The sequence below is a fragment of the Denticeps clupeoides genome, chromosome 6, assembly GCF_900700375.1.
Source record: "Denticeps clupeoides chromosome 6, fDenClu1.1, whole genome shotgun sequence".
Classification (NCBI taxonomy): domain Eukaryota; kingdom Metazoa; phylum Chordata; class Actinopteri; order Clupeiformes; family Denticipitidae; genus Denticeps; species Denticeps clupeoides.
In genome coordinates, this window is record NC_041712.1 from 209,512 (window position 1) to 227,779 (window position 18,268).

Consider the following 18,268-nt stretch of genomic DNA (forward strand, 5'->3'; position numbering starts at 1 on the left):
AAATGAAAAGAAACATGCATATAAAACACGCATATAAAATCATGCATCAGTGTCTGTTACTGCATAATTAACTCACAGTCATTTTTCTTATACAATTCAGAATTGAAACTGAATTCACCTGTAGCAAAAATGAAGTTATTAATATAGGACTTGATTGCTTGTGAATGCGGCGCAGGTGTAAAACTCGTTAAGGGGTGCAGGTCAAACAGAGGTCAAGCAGCTGCTGGCGGCCAGGTCCCCGTTTACCCCACTATTAATGCGTCTGTTCGCAGCCACGTCTTCAATGGTGGGATGAAAAATGTTTCTCCACTTTCAGGCAGGCGAGCGTTTCTCTGACCTACACCTCACAACCCGGATGAACGACTGGGACATGAGCGAGGAGATCAAACTGTCCACCACTACAGACCAGTACTACCGAGGTAAAGGTGACCAGGAACCACCAAATCTGATTGTGTGTGTGTGCTGTGCTCACATTTCCTGAAACTGTGTTTTAAAGATGAAAAACGCAATGAGTACTTGGTGAAGTGGCACTATGCAAGAATCTCAAGACAATCAGTGACTAGTGAAGTGTCCAATCACCAGTCATCAGATGGTTAGTGTGTGGGTACTGTTGCTGGTCCTGTTTCTCATACCAGTATTGATTTATTTTAATCAGACTTGTTCTCTTTGTAGAATCAGTAATAAAGCCACATTTATGGCTGATGGTGAACCCCGCACTGGTCTGTCCCATCAAGTATCCTTACAGAGCAACCAGTCCACCCCTGGACTCTCCTGCGTCTGAGATCTCACCCACTTCTGTCCAACAGCCTGCGCCGCTGTCTCCTCCTGACGAGGACGAGTCTCTCCATGATGTGTCCTTCTCCAGTGAGCAGTTGGTGAGTCCTTGTGTAACTACAGAAGTCATGTCCCACACGTGACCCTGTTAATGGCCTGCTTCTGTGGAGTATGTAGGGTTCTGATGAAGATTATGAGTCTTCAGTGGAGGTCTCGATCTGCCACAAACTGAAGAATGCTCAAAAGGCACAAGTGTCTGTGGAAACCATGAGGAAGGTCCGTCTGGCCCAAAGCAAGCGGCTGCAGCGGGTGTTGAAGGACTGTAACAACCTGAAGGCTGGTGCGTGGCCCCGCCCTCCCGTCAACTACTGCATCTTAATCGCTATGGCGCTGAGCAGCAGCCGGAGCGGCAGCCTCAACGTGCAGCAGATCTACAACTTCACCAGGTCTCTCTTCCACACGCACAGCCTGGCCGAACGGACCGTTTTTACTGATTTTTATTTAAATCTGCTCTTCCATGCAGAGAACACTTTCCCTTCTTCCAAACCGCACCAGACGGCTGGAAAAACACCATTCGGCACAACCTGTGTTTCAGTAACAGCTTCAAAAAGACGCCCCAGCAGGTGTCTAGTGAAGGCAAGCGGAAGTCCTGTCTGTGGCACCTCACTCTGGACGGGAGGCGTCGCCTGCGCAATGAGATTCATCTGCTTACGGGCGATCCTTTCCGAATATTGAAGAGGAGCATGATGTACCCTGGTGAGAGCGTCTTATTTGTCTGATCATTTCCCCCTCTCTCCCCTCACCTACTGTTCCTCTTCCAGATATGATCCAGGCGCTGTTCGAACTGTGACTGACTGACTGATTCCCCCCTCACCTCCAGACCTCTCAGCACTTCACTCTTTTCAGTCATGAGCTGAAATTTTTTTTTTTTTTTTTTTTTTAAATTGTGATTTAATAAATGAATCCACCCCCCCTTCACAGCATTCAGACTAAACATTTCTGCCGACCTCTTTAAACACTCAGCACGGTGTTCAGCAATATCACGACCGAAGCCATCTAACCTTTGACCCTTCAGTACCTCGAACTAGAAAGCCCCTAACACCATACAGTCCCTGACAAGTCTTGTTGCTTGTGAACAAATTGTCCTCCAGTGCCGCTGAAATATATTTCTATTCAAGATTTTTATTTATTTTTACAAGAAATGGCTCATTTTATTCCCAACAGATTTTGTAATAATGTTTCAGTGCAAAACAAAACTGTCAACGTATTTTAATTCAAAGCTTGGTAAAGCCCATTGAGTCCATTTTTGCAAAGACATAAGTGTTGTGTCCTTGTCATATGAGGTTCACCTGTGATTAATAATGGCTCAATTAGGGGTCCGGTGTGTAAAAAGAACCCCACTAGACCGTCACATCAACTGTAACTAGACCTCTGCAAACATGCCTAACATTCACCCTGAGACTAAAGTGTTGATTATCACCTAGGGTGGTATTAGCCTAGTGAGTAACACACTTGCTCAGTTGTTCTCTTGCTTTGGTTCTGAAAACACACCCATTACCTGTGAGGCCTGGACATTTGCATTTGTTAGTTTAAAATCAAGGCAGGCTGCCTTAAAGCAGACTATGACCAACCTTAGCAGACTTTGTGGGTCCAGCTTGCACAGTGAAGCATGAGTGATTTGCAACTGCACTGGACACATGGGTGGTTTGCACAACAAAAGATTGAGGAGAATCAAGCTGAAGACCTGTGAAAATCTCACAGTGAATAACACCTCGGACCTTGCACCAGAAAAAAACGTCAGTAATTCTAGTGTTAAACGCCGTTTTAAGGCCTCCTGGCCACACGGGGGCGCCAGGGATTTGACGCCATAAACGTCCACGACGCAACTTCCGGCTGGTTCACGGCGTTTGGGGCCATGAGCGGCAGGGATTTGACGTCATGTCCGGATACAGTGTTTGGGGCGATGGGAGGCAGGATTTGACGTCACGTCCGGCTGGAGCGGCTGCGGTGTTTGGGGCGATGGGAGGCAGGATCTGACGTCACATCCGGCTGGAGCGGCTGCGGTGTTTGGGGCGATGGGAGGCAGGATTTGACGTCACGTCCGGCTGGAGCGGCTGCGGTGTTTGGGGCGATGGGCGCCGTTTACTGTCCGGTCTGCAGACAGACCTGCTTCACCGGGAAAAAACACATTTTCGGCACAACTCACCAAACCAAACTCCGAGTTCTTCTCGTCAGGTTCCTGGAGAAGGTAACGTTTCTACAACATGATATTAATGGTTTTCACAATTCTGACATTCGTGGTAATTCTAAAAATGTTTCTATATTTTCTGGTCATGAAGAAGAATAGAAAAAGGACTGACTCTACCTGGCTTGATGGAATGTAAATGTAAAATATCTGCATCTCTAGTGATGAAGAGTAGATGCAGGCTTTTGTCCTGTTGTGTGTGTGTGTGTGTCCAGGTTAAAGAAGCTCGCAGGACCTTGAAATGTCCACTGGTGGAGAAGTTTGATGCGTCCCAGCACAGCGTGAAGTTCTGGTGCTACTGCTGCAGCATGGAGGTGGACAAACACGTGACTGATGGAAGCACGACCGTGCTGTTCGGCGGCATCATGCAGCACATGAGCAGGTAGCAGGTCCGAGTCTCTTCCAGCCGTGGACGTGGTCATGTTCATGAGCAGGTAGCAGGTCCGAGTCGCTTCCAGCCGTGGACGTGATCATGTTCATGAGCAGGTAGCAGGTCCGAGTCTCTTCCAGCCGTGGACGTGGTCATGTTCATGAGCAGGTAGCAGGTCCGAGTCTCTTCCAGCCGTGGACGTGGTCATGTTCATGAGCAGGTAGCAGGTCCGAGTCTCTTCCAGCCGTGGACGTGGTCATGTTCATGAGCAGGTAGCAGGTCCGAGTCTCTTCCAGCCGTGGACGTGGTCATGTTCATGAGCAGGTAGCAGGTCCGAGTCTCTTCCAGCCGTGGACGTTATCATGAGCAGGTAGCAGGTCCGAGTCGCTTCCAGCCGTGGACGTGGTCATGTTCATGAGCAGGTAGCAGCTGATCTTCATGCTTGTTGAAAAGAACATGTTCTTTATCTTTAGTCCACAGCACAGATCCAACACACACACGTTCTGGTGGGAGAACAAAGCAGATCCAAAACTCCGAGACAAATTCATCATCACAAGAGATGAAGCCGAAAGGTGCAGAGCAATCATCCAAGGTGCTTCAGTTGGAATGAATGTGGTCTTCTCTCCTGATCATCAGCATTATGCCTCCTTTCAGATTTAAAGCTGTGCTGGCTCAAGCTCTTGAAAAATATGAGGAGAAAGAGGACCTGCTGATTAATGAGGTGAGAATTTCAGATATCTATCTGATGAAATAGTTTATTAGATAGGGAGAGCACCATCTGGCAATGCCAGCTTCACCGTCACATTGGCAAGGAGTACTCACGTCATACCTGTTACGCCCAGCCAGGCGATGTTTTTACTCGGTGGATGTAGGTTGCCTACTCCGTTTTATTGTAATTTAACTTATAATGTGTGGCTCATGCACTTATGTATCAACAGACTTGTTTCAGAGAATTAGTGCCTGATCAAATAACTTTCCACATGATGCCTAAAATGAAAAGGCAAACAGGACAGAAAGCATGATGGGTACACATGTCGATATAATAATAATAATGACAGATTTCTGTTGTGAGGAGACTCATTCTAAGAAAGTAATTTATAGTTATTACAGGAATCTAATTTGATCATGTTAAGTTCACCAGGTACTGGTCATTGACCCAAAACTGAATTTCTCACACATGATGCTGAATTTTCTTGTTGGAAACAAGCATGCTGCCATGATTCGGCTCCAGGAGCAGCGCAGACTTGAGCTTCTTCATTCCGTCACTGAGGTGAGTTTTCCCATGAACGATGGTGTGAAGCAGCAGTCCTGGTCCTGAAGTGCTACCTACCGGAGCTCAGTGTGTGATATGAAGTCCTGTACTCCATGAGCACCTTATTCAGACCACGATTAACCATGCTGACGTCTCCTGAATAAAACAGCCGGATCCTAATCTCCAAACCTTCACTCAACACGTGGCACAGCAGGATGTGGAGGACAAGGCCAGGTAAACTTCTCACAGTCTGTTATTACTATTGGTGTGGATCTACTGGTCAACCTACTTTTCGGATAAGGTGTGGAGGACTGGAAAAAGCGCCTGGGCCCAGATGGACCGATACGGAAGCCGATCAGTTGTCCAGTGCCCTGACCTTCATTGGTTATCAGGTACAGCATGCAGCTCCAGCAAGCTTCTCTGGTACGAACCACACGAATGAGAAGAATAAGCCATGTCTGCCCGTCTTATTGCAGGATTCATCTGACAGTGGCAACGTGCACACAGGTGAGCTGCGGCTTTGCTTCTCAGATATCTTCTATCAGATCACTGTTTCAGCTGAAGAGGCTGCATTGTTGGTAGGAGGCATCCCACCGTGGCTACAGGACGACCTCAGGGAAGCCGGGTCTGAAAGAGCAGATCTGGAGATTGGACCATCAATGCACGACTACCTGAAACACAGTAACCTTTGAGGAATTCTAAGGATTTTTAAGCAGACCGTGTTTTTATCGTTTTTCATTCGTTCTCATCTGTTTCTCCGGCACACAGAAGAGCAACAGAAGCTGAAGAAGCTCCCACCCAATCGTGTGGGGGGCAATTTTGACCATGGCTCACACACAGACAGTAACTGGCTGCCGTCCTTCGGACGCGTCTGGAACAACGGGAGACGCTGGCAGTCCAGGTGGGTCCACCAAACCTTCACAGAAACCTGTACTGAGTTCAACCCAAGTTGCTCACCATTAACTGTTCTTCTGGCAGGCGCCAGTTCAAAGAGGAGGAGGATTCTGGAACAACGCACACAAAGAAATCCAAAGTCTGAACATCTCATTACAGACATTTTTTTTTTTTTTTTTTTAAATATATATATAATTTAAAATATTTACACACCTTATATGCCACAAGGAAGAATAAAATTGACACAGCATCCAACAGTTCTCAAATTTAATAAAGTCTAGAAGAATGATCAATGTTTCCAGAAGAAAGCACAAGATTGTATTAATAGTGTTCCTCATATAATAAAATATAATACCTCAACAATGTCTAGAAAAATAATACAAATACAGATTACATTAATATTTAGATATAATGCGCAACTTTTTATTCTTATTTTTTAGTAGCTTCTGTTAAAAGAATACATGACTACGATGTAGAAATCCAAAGAAACCAATGTCTCTGTAAGAGATGCAGTGTTGCTCATAATTACAATTTTACATTAAAATGCTTGGTAAAGCGTTCAGGCCTGTCATGCCACCAGCAACCTTCCTCCACCTACATGACCAGCAGGAAACAGCCATAATAAACGCTGGAGAGATGTTGAGGTGGGTGGGCCATGGTTGTAATGGAGAATGTGAGGAGTATAATGATCTCAGGAAACAGTGAATAATGGTCCAGAATATTCCACAAGCATATTGATATGTATCGCTGGGAAAGTAGATTGTGCTCGAGCCTACAGCCAGGTGTGTGAGGAGTTGCTGGATATGGAATGGAATTGAAGGTCTTCTCCTGGATCAGGAACTCTTCTCTGAAGGAAGAGAGTGCAGGTGTTAATGAAGGATCCAGAGGTCAGGACCGCTCCCGGGGTGTAATTGAACTCTCACCTTTGTTCCCCTCCATGTCAGTAGCTGCTTTGGCGAGCCTTTGGCGTAGCTGCATGCACTCGGCCTCCACCTCCTGAAAGGATTTGCTCGGTGAATGAAAGTGACCAGTAAAGATGAAAAGGGGGGATATGAGGCGCACCTTTAAATAATGCAAGTTGGCCTGCAGGAGGCGGAGGTGGGTCATGATTTGCCGGCTGAGGTCGGGTCCGCCCTCTGTCTGGGAGGAAGAGAGCAGCTTCCTCATGTTAATTTCCCCGCCATGAAGGTCATCGTCCGTGCTGCTCTCCCCGGCCTCGCTCCCCAGCACCATGTAACTGCCTGATGGGACACAGCACACACGATGTAGGGAATGTGGGGCGCTGCCGCTGGCCCCGCCTCCTCCCCCTGCTCCTTCCTCACCGCAGTCCTCAAAGATCCGGGCACCACCGGACGGCAACTCTGCTGCGGCGCCGGCTGGCGTGTTGCTCCCGCCTGCACCGTTCCTCACCTCGCTGTGTAGAGCGGTGCTTCTCCAAATACTGCTGCGGTTCTCCTCTCGGCCAATCAGCTTGTCCACCAGCACGTGGCGAAGAGCAGCCACTGCAGACGAGAAACTTCTCTTTTATACGCAGGCTTCACTGTTTGGTAGATTTTTAATGTAGAAAATGGTCATCATACAGATGCTGTTTCAAAATGACCTCCGAAGATATGATTCCTCAATAAACAACTTTGTTCATGTAATACAACAGTTAATGGTTCAATTGCCATGGCAAATAAGATTTGTGGCAAACAACCTTGTCTAGTACCATGGTGGAGTGAAAAAAGGAGAGAAGAGGTCTCCTATTCTGAAAATGTGACTTTGTGAGATTATCTACCATTAATACAACCTCCCCCAGCCTTTCTATGCTCCTGCAGTGGCTCGAAATGGCGATATGAGTCTTATTTCTGGGTTCTTATTATACAGCTTATAAACGTTAAATAATTCATAAACAAGCACTCTACACAACTCACATGTCCTCAAGGCTTCTTCAGCTCTGGAGGAAGAGAAAGTGAAGTCCTTGGCCTCTTCACTGTCTATGGTGTGAGGTAACTCCTTCTTCACCGATCCATCACTCATCTCACCCTCCTCCTCCCTCCCCTGATCTGCGCCCTCTTCCTCCTCTTCATCCTCAGATTTGCTGCTCTCAAACGGGTTGGATCCAGGAGGCGGAGTGCTCTGGGATGATGCTGAAACTTCAACACACATAAACCAATATCTACGTGTACAGAACTACAGATTATTTGTTACAAAAATACTTACAGATTGGAGACTGGATGATCCCAGTCAGGCTTCGGTCCGGGTCTTTGTTCAGTTTCGATACTCCGGTGGTAGTCAACATCTCCACCGCCTCCTGCTCTCCACTGCGAGCACACACACACACAGAGAGTTGAATTCTCTCACCCTCTCATCAAGCATCCTGTTGCATCCCAGTCTTAACCTCACTACACTGGCTCCCTGTCTATTTACCAGACCTACTCCATTCCTACACTCCACCCCGTGCTCTCAGGTCCTCGGTCACATTATAAACTCAGAGGTGACAGGGCCTTGGCAGTGGCCACCCCTCATCTATGGAATGACCTGCCAATCAGTGTCAGACAGGCGCCGTCAATCACATAAAATCCCACTAAAAACTCACTTTTACACCCTGGCTTTTAACCCAGTGTCAGGTGGTTCTTATGAGGGGTTTTGTGTGGTTTTTAAAATGCTTTCTGTTTTATTCTACCCTTGTTTAATTCAAATGTTCTCTCTTAATTTACTCTATTTTCTTTTTGTCCATGTTGGTCCGTCCCTGGTAATTTAATTTTAATGTACAGCACTTTGTTCAGCTCCTTTGCTGTGTTAAAGTGCTTTAGAAATAAATATGGTACAGTATGGTATGTTGTATGGTATCATGGTATGGACATGAATCCACTCACTCAGTCTCAGGAAGAGGGATGATGTTGTGGGGCTTCATCTTCATGGAATCGGCCATTTGGGTTATGAGACACTGCCACCTTGTGAAAGCAGAACAACCAATTAGAATTATTTTTTGCTCATATGTAGTAGCATAAGGACATCTTTACATATAATTATTATTGCAAAAAATCTGAGACACTATGAGAGTGTGGCCGTGTTAGAATTAATTTTTTTCACATGTTACAATGATGTTAGTCTGTACAGGGAGTGCCGAATTATTAGGCAAATGAGTATTTTGTCCACATCATCCTCTTCGTGCATGTTGTCTTACTCCAAGCTGTTTAGGCTCGAAAGCCTACTACCAATTAAGCATATTAGGTGATGTGCATCTCTGTAATGAAAAGGGGTGTGGTCCAATGACATCATAACCCTATATCAGGTGTGCATAATTATTAGGCAACTTCCTTTCCTTTGGCAAAATGGGTCAAAAGAAGGACTTGACAGGCTCAGAAAAGTAAACAAAAGTGAGATATCTTGCAGAGGGATGCAGCACTCTTTAAATTGCAAAGCTTCTGAAGTGTGATCATCGAAAAATCAAGCGTTTCAATCAAAATAGTCAACAGGGTCGCAAGAAGCGTGTGGAAAATCCAAGGCGCAAAATAACTGCCCATGAACTGAGAAAAGTCAAGCGTGCAGCTGCCAAGATGCCACTTATATTTTCAGAGCTGCAACATCACTGGAGTGCCCAAAAGTACAAGGTGTGCAATACTCAGAGACATGGCCAAGGTAAGAAAGGCTGAAAGACGACCACCACTGAACAAGACACACAAGCTGAAACGTCAAGACTGGGCCAAGAAATATCTCAAGACTGATTTTATGGACTGATGAAATGAGAGTGAGTCTTTATGGGCCCGTGGCTGGATTGGTAAAGGGCAGAGAGCTCCAGTCCGACTCAGACGCCAGCAAGGTGGAGGTGAGATGAGCTTGTGGGGCCTTTTCGGGTTGAGGATGGAGTCAAGCTCAACTCCCAGTCCTACTGCCAGTTTCTGGAAGACACCTTCTTCAAGCAGTGGTCTGCATCCTTCAAGAAAAACATGATTTTCATGCAGGACAATGCTCCATCACACGCGTCCAAGTACTCCACAGCGTGGCTGGCAAGAAAGGGTATAAAAGAAGAAAAACTAATGACATGGCCTCCTTGTTCACCTGATCTGAACCCCATTGAGAACCTGTGGTCCATCATCAAATGTGAGATTTACAAGGAGGGAAAACAGTACACCTCTCTGAACAGTGTCTGGGAGGCTGTGGTTGCTGCTGCACGCAATGTTGAAGGTGAACAGATCAAAACACTGACAGAATCCATGGATGGCAGGCTTTAGAGTGTCCTTGCAAAGAAAGGTGGCTATATTGGTCACTGATTTGTTTTTGGGTTTTTTTTGAATGTCAGAAATGTATATTTGTGAATGTGGAGATGTTATATTGGTTTCACTGGTAAAAATAAATAATTGAAATGGGTATATATTTGTTTTTTGTTAAGTTGCCTAATAATTATGGTCAGTAATAGTCACCTGCACACACAGATATCCCCCTAAAATTGCTAAAAATAAAAACAAACTAAAAACTACTTCCAAAAACATTCAGCTTTGATATGAGTTTTTTGGGTTCATTGAGAACATGGTTGTTGTTCAATAATAAAATTATTCCTCAAAAATACAACTTGCCTAATAATTCTGCACTCCCTGTATTAATATTTGCTGCTTCTGTTTTTATTATGGCAATGAATTACAAAGTCCCTCTTGATTATGAACTTAATCTAAACATAGATTAAACATCAGAAACAACTGACAAAAAGATCGAAAAACACTGAAGCAGCAAACTTGGTGATTTGTGGAATTCTCACAACATTTAGTCATGACTACATATATGAGAGATGGTGAAGGGCACCGCTCACGTTCTCTGCTCGGACACAGTCTGGGCCATCAGCTCGTAGATCTGGGCTCCGTTATCAGACATCGACAGCACAAAAAATGACTTGTTGTCTGTGAAAGAACATTTTCCAGTGTTTTTAGAAGGTAGTAACACTCAAGCCTTGGTTGGATTTTGGACCCGGGCTCACCTGTGGCTACAGAGCGCACCAATACCGTGCTGAGTTTGATGATGGGACTGAAGATGTGCTTGGTGTCGGCAGTGCCAGCCAGGTTCTTGCTGTGGCATTTAAGAACAAGGCGCTCATCCTGACGCTGCAGCAGAACCAAGATGTCCTCCAGCAGCAGTGTGTACAGCTCTGTGGGGACAGATGCCGATTCAGCACAACACAACAACACACCAGACACTCCACACAGGTAAACTGGCCCCATACCAATGGTTTTGTCTCTATTGACTTTCCAGGACAGCGGCCCCTCATGCACCATCTTCCTCTTGGTCAAGTCCAGATTCTGTCAGAAGATAAAGACAGATTCTGGTCACGGCCTCCTTTGACATGAGGAATTAAGAAGAGTTTGTCTTTCATATTACCTTAAACTCAGCGATCATGGTGTTCTCACTCTGCTTCAGAGAAGAAAGATCTAGGCGGCGCTGGTAGTCCTCCAGTCTCTGAGGTCAGATTCACGACACACAATCAGAACCAATCCCAGAAACTGTGCTCCTGGACCAGAATGTGTGTGTACCTGTTTGTTTTCAGCCTCTTTAACCGCCTGGTTGACGTGGTTGAGAATTTTCCTGCAGCACTCTCCAGCTCTTCTCACTTTCTCCTTCTCTTCAGTATTCTCTGTGTGGAAAGCACAAGTCCTCCTTTAGCTGATAAGGTGACTGTGATCTTGCAACAGGTGCTAGTGAAGACTACCTGTGCACTTAGCAATGTTCTCCAGCAGGAGGGGGTACTTGGTCAGTCTCTGCATCTCCACAGGAATGATGTCCTTCAGCTGCAGTCTGCGGCAGAGTCGGTTGCTCTCAGCCTCCTGAAGGAGGGTTCATGTGGTGGATCAGTACGATTTTCACTAAAACCTGATGCTTTTCAGCTCAGACTCCTTCTTTCTTACTTGAATGAAAGCAGCAAAGCGCTGATCCTTCTTCTGTCTGCTTTTGATGAGCTCGAGAGCAAAGGGCTGGTTACTGCAGAAGGTGCCAACAGCTTGTTTGACCTTCTCCTCCTCCACCCCACTGAACTGTGGACAGAAGGATGAACGAGTAACCGATGAATAAGAACTAGGCTCAACCATTACCACCGTTACTAGTGGTGTAATCATCTACCCAGGCAAGCAGGTCATCTCCCATCAGGTCAATGACTGAAGACTCGTTCTTCTTGCGAACAGCAGCCATCTGGTCTGTTATGGACACTGAAAAGTTGAAAAGCAAGAGATGAGCATCAGAGAAGAACACACGCTTGGAACAACGAGTTAGGAAGAGGGAATAGAGGATCTGGCCACCATGTAGTTGGACAATCTCCTCCAGATTGCTGAAGATGTGTTTTATGTCCACCAGAGGTAGAATGGTCTCTCTGCTCAACTTCTGGTAAAAAACACTGTCCAGCACTTTCAGCATGCGTAGGTGAGCTCGTTCCGTGTAGAAAAGCTCTGCAGGGACCAAAGAAACAAAAGGTCACACACTGTCTCACCATGTTTTCAGGAGATCCACACGAGAGTTACGCTCGCACCATTGATGACTTCCTGTCTTTTGATCTCCTGAGGGCTGAGGGCTGTCAAGACATCTCGAGGAACCCCAGTTTGCCAGTTGGGTGGGTCCTGCTCCAGTTCCACCTCGTTGCTTTGGTCGTCTTCACTCTGCACTTCGGCTGGACCCAGGGCGTCAATCCTGAGAGACACAGAGCAGAGTTACACCCCCACCAGGCAAATCAGGAGGCACAGAGGAAGACTGCAGCGTCAACGTACCTCCTGCTCAGTTTGGGAGTTCCACTGTCCTGGTTCCTTATCCGAAAATAATCAAAATAACATCAGCTCACTGTCAGAGGGACTTACTGGTAACCACAAGAGAAGAACCTGGGCTGTACCTGTCCACATCAGGCTCCTCCTCCTGCATGTGCTCCAGAGGGCATGTGCTAAAGTCAAAATGATTGCCCGAGCTCTCTGGAGACTCCCCTGTGGGCAGAGCCTCGGTCAGTCGGGGTAGGGCAGATGGCTGGGTGTCACCTATGAATGGCACAAAACAAGGATTTCTGACCATGGCTGCTGCCTTCAGAGCAACCAAACTCCCCGGGAGACGGGCAGGCGTGTTTCTCACCAGGGTCGAGGTCCACAGACTGTGGCGTGGTGCTGCTGTAGGGTGGAGACGTGGCAAAGGTGCCGTCGTGGCTCGTTTCTGAACTGTCACTGGTCCGCACGCGCCCAGGCTCTGTATGCTCACAGACACCAGCAGGTAGCGGCTTCTGCTGCCGTGGTTTGTTCTCCATGGCCTTGCCAACTACACACACACACACACACATTAAATCAGTCTCTCCAGGCTTGGGTACTGCTGCAACATATAAGCCTTGTTTTCAAACAACTTTTGTGGAGTGAAATGGATGCATGGATTTTTTTTATTGTATATTTATTGTATTTAATATGAAAATGAGACAGCACTGTTGTGTTCACGTCAGACGTGTGGCTGGCTGGTCAGCAATACCTGCTTTCTCTGTGTGAACGTGCATAATGCCAGAAATAGAACCTGGCTGGAAACCAGATCAGAGCACACCTACATCAGTGCTGAAAATGTTGACTAGAAATGGAACATTTTCCCCCAACACCAGACACTTAACACCTTTTTAAACTGAAATGGGCCTTTATTTTCAGATAATGAATGTGCACTTACTGGATATTACGTCAGTCCGACTGGGACGTCTCGGAGGTACAAGGATGCTGGTAAAACGTGGCTTCTTAAAATAAATATGTATAATGTTAGATTAATATAATAGTACATAGTACAATATATACCAGGGATGCACTGAAATTAAATTTTGAATATTCATACCTCGAAGAATAAATGAATTAGAAAACTATCATGAATAAGATGAATTTAACATTTTTGGTGCATCCATAATAAAAACATTTTAAAGCACCATACAAAAATATGAAGAGCAAAAGGGAGAAAGCAGCTTGGCAGGACAACATACTTTGATGCGAAGGAAGGGCATGCGCTTGGTCTTGGGCTCCTTCACCTTCACCCCCAGGTGCTTCATGTACATGTAAATGACATACTGCATAGTGCTGCTGTCAACAAAGCACATGAATCCAACATCTGACTCTTTAACCCAGCAGAGAAGGAATGATCAGCCTTCACAGGGCTGATTAACATTCTGCATCATACTCGGAAAATAGGATCGAGTTTACAGAGCTGCACGACAACCAACCACTAAATATTAGAACATAACATGCAGAAAGCATGTTGCCACAGGTAAGTTCATCCCCTATCACATTCCACAAAGCGCATTATGAGATACAGCTAAAATATATACACCTATATTTGCACGAAGAAGACATTATTTTCTTCACAGTTAATGTTGTTTACATTTTTTGCATTTTTCTAGAGCACCTTACAATCAGTAGTGACAGGGAAGGATTGTACACACCAAAACTAGTTTAACATTGTTAAATACATGTTTATTGATTCATACAGTCCACTTACCACTTGTCCTCCTCAGTGGGCGTCAACCTGAAACAAGACAAAAAGGGATTTATTTCCATTTCCCCTTCACCATACTGACAGCACTGAGACCACTTTAAACCAGTTTAATGGAGCACGGCAAGTCATTTTAGGCAGGTGTCAGTGAACAAAATGCAATGAATGAAAAGATGACAAATCAAAATCAATGTTTGGCATGAACATCTCAATTCTATGTTGCTTGCACAGGTTTTGAAGGAACTCCGTTGGTATGTTGCTCCATACATCTAGGAGAACTAACCAGATATTCCGTGCCAATAGGCATCCTCATCTTCATATAATCTCAGACAGACTCATGCTCCTTACGTAGAAGTAAGTGCTTAATGGCTGTACATTTGGGGTCAGCAAACAACCTGCCTTCTGCTATTTCAAATTTTGACTCACCAGTCCAGAGCACCTGCTGCCATTTTTTTATGTATAGTCAGAAGTACATAACTCTTCCATGAAGACCCCATCTGGCCAGATGTCTCAGACTGTAGACTTTTCTGCCAGTTCTGAGCTGGTGACACTGCTGTCCAATTTCATAGCAAAATAAGGGAAATGTGCTGGTTCTTCATCTGCTTTTTCCTTGGTGTCTATGCTCCTCAACATTGCCTGTTTCTTTGTGTTTCTTCAAAAGAGCTTTAACAACCTGCTTTGAAATACGATTTTGCTGTTCATTCTAGCCCTGGTGGAAGTGCTGTCCTGAAACTGTCTTCCACAACCTCACAGTCTGACCTTTTCTCATTTGAATGTGAAATGGTAATCCTCTCTAATCTTTGCAGCAGAAGAATCATGTCACGCAAGCCTGAGGTGTCTTGAAAACGCTCCTTGGACATCAACCTTGCACTTACAGAAGAGAGAAGGTTTTACGTAAAAAGGTTACGGTACTTAAGGTAATTCTGGGCTCCTGTATAAATGGATGGAGAAAAAATGAAAAAGTACAGACTCTAAAAAGTCTATATTGTGCACATGCTACAATTGTGAAGAAGACCATCCACCCTTTGGGTCAAAAACTGGACTCACAGCACTTCCTCAATTTTAATGATGATGTGCTCAGCACAAGAGCGTTCCTTCTCTAGAGCCACTCGTCCCGTCACCCGGTCAGTGTCCAGACGAGTCAGCTCCATCTCCGCCATGGTCAGCCCCATATTGCGCTTCTGCCTGCAGGTCCGCCAGATACACACACACCATCACAACAGCTCATCAGCACCTCGACTCCTTCTGATCTGGACTCCTGGCTGAGGTTCTCACCTGAAGTCCTCCAAATTCCTCTGGATGTCAGGCAGGAGGGAGTCCTGCAACTGCTGTATGTGCTGCCTGCACATCTCTTCTGGGATTGGCTCCTGCCTTCGTCGCTCTGTTCATACACACACACACACACACACACAGATTAGCACTTGGTGTGTATCTACTCTACAAAAATGCCCAAGTATGTTTTTAGACAGTATGGTATTGACAGCCTGGGTCCCAAGTAAATCCATATCAGACAGACAGACCCTGGACGAGACAATGTAAATGTAGACTTCTACTCACTAACTACACATCCAGAAAGGAATACACACCGAGTTCAGCTGAGATGGACTCGGGCACGGCTACTTTCAGATTCTGTGGGGCAAGATAAGACAGATGAGACAGACATAGCAGCAAATGGACAGTTTCAAGCTGCAGCGTTGGACCTGAAACTCACCGCTGTTTTGTCCATGAAGAAAGAGTGCATCTCTGCAAAAAGCCGGCGCGTGTCTTTGGAATTGGTCTGTTTGTACAGGTCAGCGTAGAGGTAGCAAAGCTGAGAGAGAAGCGGAGACGGTAATGATTAGTGCTGGGGACAAAAGATCTGTTAAAAGATGCCTAGTAATGTAAACATTTTAAAATATTCCATGAGCTTGTCAAATCAATTTATCAATGATCAGGACACTACTCTGCTCGCTACTGTTAACACCCACGGCGTCTGCAAAAAGCCTTGGAGTTTGGATTGACGACAAACTGAGTTTGAACCATCACCCTCTTACACCAACACACTACTTGCTACACTCCTGCAGCTCTGTTCTCCTTTGTTGTCCCTGGCGGGTGGGACAACTTGCCCTCCTCCATTCGGCTAGCCGAAACTACCACCACCTTTAAGAAGCACTTATTCCAAAATCTAACACCTACACATGCACACACATTGCACAAAATAATATACATATAATAATTTTTTCTTCGTCTAGCACTTAATCTCCGAGCATGCTCTTTGCTGACAAGTTCGGCCTTATCAGGGTTCTTAGTTTTTGCAAACTCAAAATCTATAGAAATCAAACGAGAATTGCTGGTGTCTTCCTCCTGTAAGTCGCTTTGGATAAAAGCATCTGCAAAATAAAGTAAAGGAAACTACCATGAAAAGTTGTACAAAAGTAGAACAACCCATTTCCCCCAAATTCCAGCAGTTCAATGTCTCATTGGAACGTAGAATGAAAAAGTTTTTTTTCCAGGAAGGTTACTGTGATACTGCTGAAATAAGTGAGACTCAGTCAGGGTGATTTGCCACGTCTGCAACTCTCCATGAGGGCTTTGTGGTAGAATAAATGTGTTCCACCACAAGGTATCATACGGTACAGAATAGTGTAACGGAAGTGCTAGAGTGACGTTGTAGTATAAATAGTTCCTGAGATGTGGGTTTTATTGACATCAAACTTGAGCTCCGATGTTAGAGCTGATTTGCCAGTAAAGGCGAAGTTGAAAAGCATTCCTGTCATGTGGTCCCTCTCCACGCTGACACAGCAGCGTCAGCACGCCCTTACAACCACCCGGTAAGCCGGTGAATATCGAGCTGAAAAGGAACACGCAACAATGGTTTACCCCCACTTTTGTGCAGAACACTTGGAAACAGAACATTTTTAGGGTAAATGAGCAGAATTCCTGTTGCACATGTCTGCATGTTTGTTAACACACAAGTTAAATTGATTAAGTTTGAGTGATACAAAAAGTGCTGCGATAGATCGCACTGCACTGCACCTCGTATACTCCGAGCCTCCAGTACTGCTCGCCTGGTCCCTCCATCTCTGAAGGTAAAAGGAAAACATTCATCTAGACTCTTCTCCATCTTGGCCCCTCGGTTGTGGAATGAACTTCCCCTCGAGGTCAGAACAGCTCAGTCACTGAGCTCAAGACCTTCCTCTTTAAAAAATATTTAGATTAAATTGTAATTTTCTTGTTGTGGAACTTTGTGTAAAGAATCTACAACAGAGTGAATAAAATAGATGTATTCACAGTTGGGGTCCTAGTGAACCGGAATTGATCTCTTCATCGATGGTAACTTGAAAGCACGTTGTAAGTCGCTCTGGATAAGGGCGTCTGCCAAATGCCATAAATGTAAATGTCAAAATTGGAAAAAAAGTTGTGCTGATAATCATTATTTCCTGGAGGCACTGATTAAGGAAGCTCTTGGTTCATTATCTTGCAGTCTGGTGAACCAGTGACCATGGCGCAGAACGATGTGGTAGCCATTTTTGTCCCAGACCATCACACTTCCATTCTGAAATCTTTTTGCCTCCTCTACAACTTACAAAATTCCTGCGTGACAAACCAAAGATTTCAGTAATCAGTTCTACTTTTAATCTTCAGCAGGACACTGCTGGCAAGCATCTTTGTCCCAGCAACAGTTTTCTTCTCTACAGTAGAAACCGAGGCCTGTTTACTACGACCACCACTGAGTTGTGCTCATACAAGTAGCCATCATACAAGTTGCTGTCTCTCAGAAACTTGTTTTACTGACATTGGATCTGCCAGACTTCTTCCTGTCAGAGTTTTCCCAGTTTCTGAGTACTTACTGACATCTCGACTTTCTATGCAATTACTCTGTAGGAAAGTATTTATATTGTTGTAATTGTAATATTGATAATTGTTATAATGATCGGTATTCCACTGTTAAATGACTTTTTCGCACAATTTCTATAGCAACACACTACTTTCTGAAGTACAGTACTGTTCAAGTAGCCCTTATGAGGGCATGGTACCACAGATCTTTCCAGCTCTAAGAAGTGGTAGCTCCAATTTGTGTAGAACAGCTTTAAGACTGGTAGTCACATTTACATTTACATAATTTATCCAGAGCGATCAGTAGTTACAGGGACAGTCCCCCCCTGGAGACACTCAGGGTTAAGTGTCTTGCTCAGGGACACGATGGCAGTAAGTGGGATTTGAACCTGGGTCCTCGGGTTCATAGGCGAGTGTGTTACATACTACGCTACTACCACCCTGTAACCACTTTGTACCATTTCATTGG

At 45.2% G+C, this 18,268-nt stretch overlaps 3 protein-coding genes across 8 annotated transcripts in view; 2 read left to right on the plus strand and 1 right to left on the minus strand.

Annotated features, from left to right (window-relative positions):
• Nucleotides 1–298: 298 nt before the first annotated feature.
• On the plus strand, nucleotides 299–1,649 carry foxr1 (forkhead box R1). 2 transcript variants are annotated; one of them, XM_028984575.1, is made up of 6 exons: nucleotides 299–419; nucleotides 497–592; nucleotides 673–875; nucleotides 952–1,220; nucleotides 1,298–1,530; nucleotides 1,596–1,649. In XM_028984575.1, the coding sequence occupies exons 1-6, from the start codon at nucleotides 299–301 to the stop codon at nucleotides 1,622–1,624; spliced, it is 951 nt and encodes a 316-aa protein (XP_028840408.1). In that variant the 3' UTR covers nucleotides 1,625–1,649. The 2 variants fall into 2 exon arrangements, with proteins under 2 accessions (XP_028840408.1, XP_028840410.1); XM_028984577.1 differs by lacking the exon at nucleotides 497–592.
• Nucleotides 1,650–2,815: 1,166 nt separating this feature from the next.
• Nucleotides 2,816–6,097, plus strand: cenatac (centrosomal AT-AC splicing factor). Its single transcript, XM_028982610.1, has 11 exons — nucleotides 2,816–3,022; nucleotides 3,235–3,401; nucleotides 3,863–3,961; nucleotides 4,044–4,110; nucleotides 4,597–4,659; nucleotides 4,811–4,875; nucleotides 4,943–5,033; nucleotides 5,118–5,148; nucleotides 5,224–5,322; nucleotides 5,410–5,542; nucleotides 5,620–6,097. The coding sequence occupies exons 1-11, from the start codon at nucleotides 2,906–2,908 to the stop codon at nucleotides 5,678–5,680; spliced, it is 993 nt and encodes a 330-aa protein (XP_028838443.1). The 5' UTR covers nucleotides 2,816–2,905; the 3' UTR covers nucleotides 5,681–6,097.
• Nucleotides 5,786–18,268, minus strand: part of arhgef12b (Rho guanine nucleotide exchange factor (GEF) 12b) — a 32,688-nt gene continuing 20,205 nt past the window's right edge. For 3 of the 5 annotated variants that reach the window (XM_028982609.1, XM_028982606.1, XM_028982605.1), the window contains 27 exons: nucleotides 15,695–15,793; nucleotides 15,570–15,612; nucleotides 15,259–15,364; nucleotides 15,031–15,168; nucleotides 13,990–14,016; nucleotides 13,478–13,574; nucleotides 13,177–13,240; nucleotides 12,610–12,789; nucleotides 12,380–12,518; nucleotides 12,261–12,296; nucleotides 12,026–12,183; nucleotides 11,799–11,945; nucleotides 11,623–11,708; nucleotides 11,412–11,537; nucleotides 11,216–11,330; nucleotides 11,040–11,140; nucleotides 10,888–10,965; nucleotides 10,733–10,808; nucleotides 10,490–10,657; nucleotides 10,325–10,412; nucleotides 8,394–8,471; nucleotides 7,738–7,838; nucleotides 7,449–7,670; nucleotides 6,858–7,037; nucleotides 6,598–6,776; nucleotides 6,459–6,531; nucleotides 5,786–6,382 (listed from right to left, as the gene is read on the minus strand). In XM_028982609.1, the coding sequence (XP_028838442.1) occupies nucleotides 6,369–6,382; nucleotides 6,459–6,531; nucleotides 6,598–6,776; nucleotides 6,858–7,037; nucleotides 7,449–7,670; nucleotides 7,738–7,838; nucleotides 8,394–8,471; nucleotides 10,325–10,412; nucleotides 10,490–10,657; nucleotides 10,733–10,808; nucleotides 10,888–10,965; nucleotides 11,040–11,140; nucleotides 11,216–11,330; nucleotides 11,412–11,537; nucleotides 11,623–11,708; nucleotides 11,799–11,945; nucleotides 12,026–12,183; nucleotides 12,261–12,296; nucleotides 12,380–12,518; nucleotides 12,610–12,789; nucleotides 13,177–13,240; nucleotides 13,478–13,574; nucleotides 13,990–14,016; nucleotides 15,031–15,168; nucleotides 15,259–15,364; nucleotides 15,570–15,612; nucleotides 15,695–15,793 (2,919 nt within the window). In that variant the 3' untranslated portion in view covers nucleotides 5,786–6,368. The remainder of the gene's footprint in view (nucleotides 6,383–6,458; nucleotides 6,532–6,597; nucleotides 6,777–6,857; nucleotides 7,038–7,448; nucleotides 7,671–7,737; nucleotides 7,839–8,393; nucleotides 8,472–10,324; nucleotides 10,413–10,489; nucleotides 10,658–10,732; nucleotides 10,809–10,887; nucleotides 10,966–11,039; nucleotides 11,141–11,215; nucleotides 11,331–11,411; nucleotides 11,538–11,622; nucleotides 11,709–11,798; nucleotides 11,946–12,025; nucleotides 12,184–12,260; nucleotides 12,297–12,379; nucleotides 12,519–12,609; nucleotides 12,790–13,176; nucleotides 13,241–13,477; nucleotides 13,575–13,989; nucleotides 14,017–15,030; nucleotides 15,169–15,258; nucleotides 15,365–15,569; nucleotides 15,613–15,694; nucleotides 15,794–18,268) is intronic. The other 2 variants (XM_028982607.1, XM_028982608.1) reach the window with 2 other exon arrangements.